The 6154-nt window shown below is 33.3% G+C and overlaps 1 protein-coding gene across 1 annotated transcript; it reads left to right on the top strand.

Annotated features, from left to right (window-relative positions):
• The first annotated feature begins 762 nt into the window (after window positions 1–762).
• On the top strand, window positions 763–4813 carry LOC115718847 (uncharacterized). The gene is made up of 7 exons (XM_030647659.2): window positions 763–1036; window positions 1114–1174; window positions 1271–1365; window positions 1440–1473; window positions 1562–1616; window positions 1716–1758; window positions 4559–4813. Exons 1-7 carry the CDS (start codon window positions 857–859, stop codon window positions 4628–4630), a joined length of 540 nt encoding a protein of 179 aa, XP_030503519.1. The 5' UTR covers window positions 763–856; the 3' UTR covers window positions 4631–4813.
• The last annotated feature ends 1341 nt before the right edge of the window (window positions 4814–6154 follow it).

The raw sequence follows: 6154 nt of genomic DNA, 5'->3' as shown, positions 1-6154 counted from the left end.
AAAAAAAATAATTTACGGTATAAATACTTAAGTTTAACTTTCGGTTACAAAAAAATACATACTTAAGTTTAATTTTTAGTCGTAATAATACCCAATTTATAATTATAAAATTTTTGTAGATACCTAAATGTTAAGTGTTAAGTAAATTACCACGTGGCAATCCCTAATTGGTGTAGGTCATTAAATTTTTATTTTTTATTTTTAAAAAATTAGTTACAATATACTAATAAGAAAAAAAGTAATTTGTGGCATAAATACTTAAATTTAACTTTTGGTTACAAATAAATACCTAAATTTAATTTTCGGCAGTAATAATATCTAAAATATATTTTCTAAAATTTCTATAGATACATGACTGTTAAGTGTTAAATAAATTGACATATAATAATCCTTAATTAATTTAGGTCATTAAATTTTTATTTTTTTTTTAAAAAAAATAGTTTGAATATACTAATAAGAAAATAACACGTGGATAATAACTTCACATTTAACCGTCAGATATCTACTGAAGTTTTAAAAATATAACTTAGATATTATTAATTATAAAAATTAAACTTAATTATTTATTTGTAATTGGAAGTTAAACTTAAACATTTATGTCATAAATTACTCATAAAAAAAATAACATATGAATAATGATTTTGTATTTGATAGCCAGGTAGCTGTAGAGTTCTAAAAATACAACTTAAATATTATTATGACAAAAAATTAAACTTAAAAGTATTTAAATACAATTAGGTGTTAAAGTATTTATTCCACAAATTAGTTAAGTGAAAAATATTAATTGGGTTGAGTGGGGTGGGCTTTTGGTTGATTGGACCGAAACGAAGGAGAGGAAAAGAGTGTATTAGCCATTATGCATAGCAGCTCAGTCTTCTCCTCTCTTCCTCCTCCTAAGCTACGACTCACCGCACTCTACTCGGCTCCAACCACCGATTCCAATTCCAATTCCATGGCTGCTGCTTCTCCGAAGTGGGCCCAGAAGACCATAACTCTGCCTCCTCTCCGCCGTGGCTGTCACCTCATCACCCCTAAGGTATCTATTCTATGTTCTTGTGTATGTAATCATGATGATTATCTTACTTACTTACTCCTTTCCCCCTTGTTTCTCAGATTACCAAAGAATTAGGTGATGACTTATCCCAGTTCAATTGTGGTTTGGCTCATCTATTCTGTAAGTTCAATTTTTGGGTTTTCTTTCATCTTTCCTTTTCTTCTGATTATATGTATATGTGTGTGTACTTATTGTTGGGTGGGTACTATACTACAGTGCAGCACACAAGTGCTTCTCTGACCATTAACGAGAACTACGATACTGATGTTAGGGATGACACTGAGACATTCCTTAACAACATAGTCCCTGAGGTGAGCCTTCTCTTTTCTTCTCTTTCCTCAAATATAATTCAATCTCACTTTTTTTTTGTCAATTTTCTTTTCAGGGAAATTCAGCTCCTTGGAAGCATACACTGGAAGGTCAATCAATACTCTCATGAGTCTGTCTCAACTCTTTATGTAAACTTTGATTATAATGTTAAAATGTTGAAATTGCTATGTTTCTTAGGCCCGGATGACATGCCTGCTCACATTAAGTCTTCCATGTTTGGTTGTCAACTAACGTATGGGACATTCTTCTCTTGTTCTTATGATTATTACTATCATTCCATCTCCATTTCCATTGGCTATTGCTAATCCTATGATATTTTTTTATTTGGCAGGATCCCAATTACCAACGGCAAGTTTAACATGGGAACTTGGCAGGTATAAATTTTTACCTTCTTAATCTCATGTATATGCAAAGTAATAAATGTTGTTGGACAAGTGTTTTGATTTAAAATCTTATGTTGATAATATCAACTCATTCTAACTCAATTACTGAATGCAACAACATCTGTTATAAACATAATTCTGCTATGTATTTGCACACAGTGGAGGGCATTTTTGAGCAATCGTGTTGATCTTACTGGCCAGATTTTATTGTATGGGGTACATCCTGTACCTTCCAAAGATGAATCTTGAATCAAATCAAATCTGAAAACACAAATAAAGTTCTAACCTTTCAAGAAGTTTGGATCTCTCCCAACTAGAGCTATTGCTTTCTCAAAAATCTACACGAAATTCTCACTGGTTCCCTCTAATTAGAAGATATGACTGACCTTTGTATAGACTTATCACCTAATAAGTAAAGAAATAATAGAATTATAACTAATTAGAATCACAACCACCCAATAGGAACATAAGATATTGCACCTGAGTATGTTAGGCGTGTTAAGCATATATGAGGGTAGCTAAGTAATATATGGTTTCCTCTTGTAGTTTGAGGTTCGAGTCACCCTAATACACTACTTGAAAGAATTAGAACATAGGCATTTCATTGATATCAAAGAGAAAATTATGAGGTTCCAAACTCTTCAAAACAGTTTGGTGTCTCCCCAAAAAGTAATTTACTTTCTTTAATACATAAATTCTCACTGATACCTCTTGTAAGATAGGACTAGCCTTTAGATAGATTCAGCCACTAACAAAAAAGCAATCACAGTATTCTAACTAACTAATTAACAAAACAATCGACCTCATAGGAACTAAGCTGAGCTAATTAACAATTGACCTTTATATAGATTGTTTGCATTATTGATATTGTCGTTGTTGGTAGTGTGGATTTGAGATATCTACATAATGTTTTTAATGTATAGAAAAAATAGACTTTAGAATGTATTAGGGTGGGCTATAGTGTCAGGGAATGCCGACAGTTTTAAACATTCAGGAGTAGGCATACCTGACTATTTTCCACCAACGCCTATTCCACTCAATTTTGTGACGGTCGAATAGGCGTCGGTCGAAGAGACCGACGGTAATACCATACCCGACTCTTAAAAACAGTCGGAGAATCCCCTTATTTTAGTAGTGTTGGAAACTCAAAAATTGGGTGGGTCAGAGCTAAGCTCTTTGTTCTTGGCTGATCCACTCTCTTCCCTTTGCTTCGCAAGAACTCGACTCGATCTAAGTAAGTCATCAATTCTTCGCAAAACTGGCGCACTTCATCCCTGAACTCCCGCACTTCATCCTTAATTGTGCCAATTATGGTGTCAATAGTCTCCTCTATTTCCGGCAGATCCTCCGACCATTCTTGGTCATTTTTTCATGCTTTCTTTGGTGCCATTTCTATCCTCCTAGTTGTCTGCTCTGACACCATTTTATATGCTATTGTTCTAGTTTAGTTCTTGAAAGAAGTATATAGAAGTGAAAATTACAAGGTTCTAAACTTTGACACCTCTTGTAAGAGAGGACTAGCCTTTATAAAGACTTAACCACTAACTAAAAAGCAATAAAAGTATTCTAACTAACTAACTAACAAACAAAACAACTGACCCTACAGGAACTAAGTTGACAAGCTTTTGAAATTCACAAAACAAACACTTTCTTGGAGAAATCCTATGATCTTCTAGAGCTATAAAATAATTCCTTTTTAAAGTATAGGTACTGTTACTAAGTCTAACCAATAGAACTAGAACTTTTAAATCATCATTCGGAGCCCAACAACGCAGTTGTACAAAGCACTCAACAACACATTGTTTGTTGTGTGGCGACGCATTGCCTGGAAGGTGACATGTCGCCCTACAACAGACACCATATTGCCATACAACAGACCAACGCGTTGCCTGTTGTATAATCACCAGGCCTAAGTTTTGCGTGTAACGCGTCATCTCCCAGGGTGATGTGTCATCTCTGGGCTTATCCAACTTGTCAAAATGTCACCATACACAACGTTAACTGTTCTAATATTTGTTTAATCAACTATTCCCAAATTTTTAAGGTATGCTTTGATACCTCTTTCGATTACTTTTGACCCAAAATATGATTTTTAAATGCTTACAAGTCTAGTTCAAATTTCACATCCTCTATTATGGGACATCATTAAGGGTTTTTGTTAGGCGTAAGGATAAATAAAAAGGGTATATGGGTCATTGTAATGGGAGTATTGAGATAGTATATATATAAGAGTATTAGAAGGGTTTTGAAGGAGAGGATTATATGGTTAAGTGAGCAATAGCTCTTGGGAGAGCACTGTTATCCTCATCATTTATTCAATATACCATTCACTGTTTTCCTATAATTGCTTCTTTTCTTACTAAATTGATAAGAAATTTCAATCAGTTTTACACCATATTGTGTAAGACCAATTTAGGCTTTGTTTTTAACAAATCCTATTATCCTAGCATATTGTAGAGTTATGCAGGAATCCAGTTTAATTTTCAATTGAATGCTTCTTCTTTTGTAACGAAAATGACTGGAACCATACAATTTCTTTAAAATGAAAAACCATCTTAATATTAAAGGAAAAAAATTTACATGGCAAAAATGCAAACCATCTTCAACTATTGGCTGCCAATCTACTGAGGTATATAATATAATACATGTTCTGACAATTGACTACCAATCTGTTATCTGAATTCAACATTCTAAATAATAGGGCTTATCTAATATTAGCTGCATTTCTTGTTTTTTCTCGTCTTTCTTCATATTAGTTCTATTGTTATTATTATTGCTATCGGTGTTTCAGGGAATATGGCTGTGCGAGCACCGTGACTACCCTACCGCGCGCAAAGTGGTGGTAACCCTGAATGGAATATGAGAATCTGTGACTTGTTTGTTTTCTTATAAAACTAGTATTTGTTCAATGTTAATGTGCCATTATTGCTCTACCCTCTTATATTACCACCAAAAAGTGAGAACTCTTATTTATAAGCATGAGAATTACAAAGAGTGTAGCTGAAAAAGCTCCACTGCTTTAATTTAACAGACTTTATTACATTTATTACCGCAACAAAATTTAACTGAAACAAAAACTGCAACTAATCAGCTAACCGAGTTAATTATATTTTACACATTAGCATCTATGTGCAAGTGGGTGATCCAGTGCTAAAGCATCTGTAATGGTATGTAGCTAAAAGGTTAAAATAGAAAGTTATTTTTATTGTTGTTGATTATTGTAATAATATATTATAATTTAAATTTGTCAAATATAAATTAATTTTATAAAATAAAAAAAAATAATAGTAATTTTAATTAAAGTACTATTAAAAAAATTTAGTAAAAAAGTAAGGAGCGTTTTACATTTACATTTAGAGAATTCTATCTATTTTTTATTATAGCGAGTTATTTTTTGAATGGTTGGAGGTTTTTTTTTTTAAGTCATACTCTTTATTTTAGTTAAATAATAAAGAAACTTAACAAGCTAAACCAAAAAGGTAAAAATCAGAGAGAAAACTCAAAGTGAGAGAATTTAGCTGAAAAGTTTGACTCGAAAAAGAGCACAATTCATTTATTTATATTCAGAAATTACAAGGCAAAAATAGAAAGTTAGTTAAGAAAACTAACTGGATTAACTAACTAATCTTAAGAAACTAAAACAAGTAAAATGTTAGTTAATATCCCCCCTCAAACGAAAAGGGGTAGCAACCATTTTAGTTTGCCTTTTAGATACAAAAATCGATCTGTGGAGAGAGGTTTTGTAAGAGAATCAACAACTTGATCAACTGTTGGGACATATTTGGCAGATAACTCCTTGGCCCTAATTTGATCCCAAAGTGTAGATCGATTTCTATGTGCTTTGATCGAGCATAGAAGATTGGATTAGCTGTAAGTGCTGCTGCTCCTGGGTTGTCAACCCAGATAACTGGTGTGTGAACTGGTGTGATGTGTAGTTCAGATAACAAATTAACTAGCCATCTGATTTCTGCAACAGTGTTGGCTAGACTTCGAAATTCACTCTCAGTGCTGGACCTAGCAACAACATTTTGCTTTTTAGCAGACCAAGAAACCAGATTACCTCCAAGAAAAATCACATAACCCCCAGTAGATCTCTGATCATCTATACAGCTGGCCCAATCTGCATCAGAGTATGTACAAATATCCATTGAAGCTGCTGGTATGAGAAGTAAGCCATGCGAAATAGTGCTTTTCAGATATCGAAATAGGCGTTTGCAGGCTTTCCAATGTGTGATAGTTGGGGCATGAATAAACTGACTAAGTTTATTGATAATAAATGCAACATCTGGTCGTGTTAATGTGAGGTACTGCAAAGCACCAAGTGTGCTTCGATAAAGAGTGATGTACTGAAATGGTTCCCCATCGGATAAGGACAATTTCTGAGTAG

Source organism: Cannabis sativa, chromosome X (assembly GCF_029168945.1).
Source record: "Cannabis sativa cultivar Pink pepper isolate KNU-18-1 chromosome X, ASM2916894v1, whole genome shotgun sequence".
In the NCBI taxonomy this organism is placed as follows: domain Eukaryota; kingdom Viridiplantae; phylum Streptophyta; class Magnoliopsida; order Rosales; family Cannabaceae; genus Cannabis; species Cannabis sativa.
This window is presented reverse-complemented; position numbering and strand designations above follow the sequence as displayed.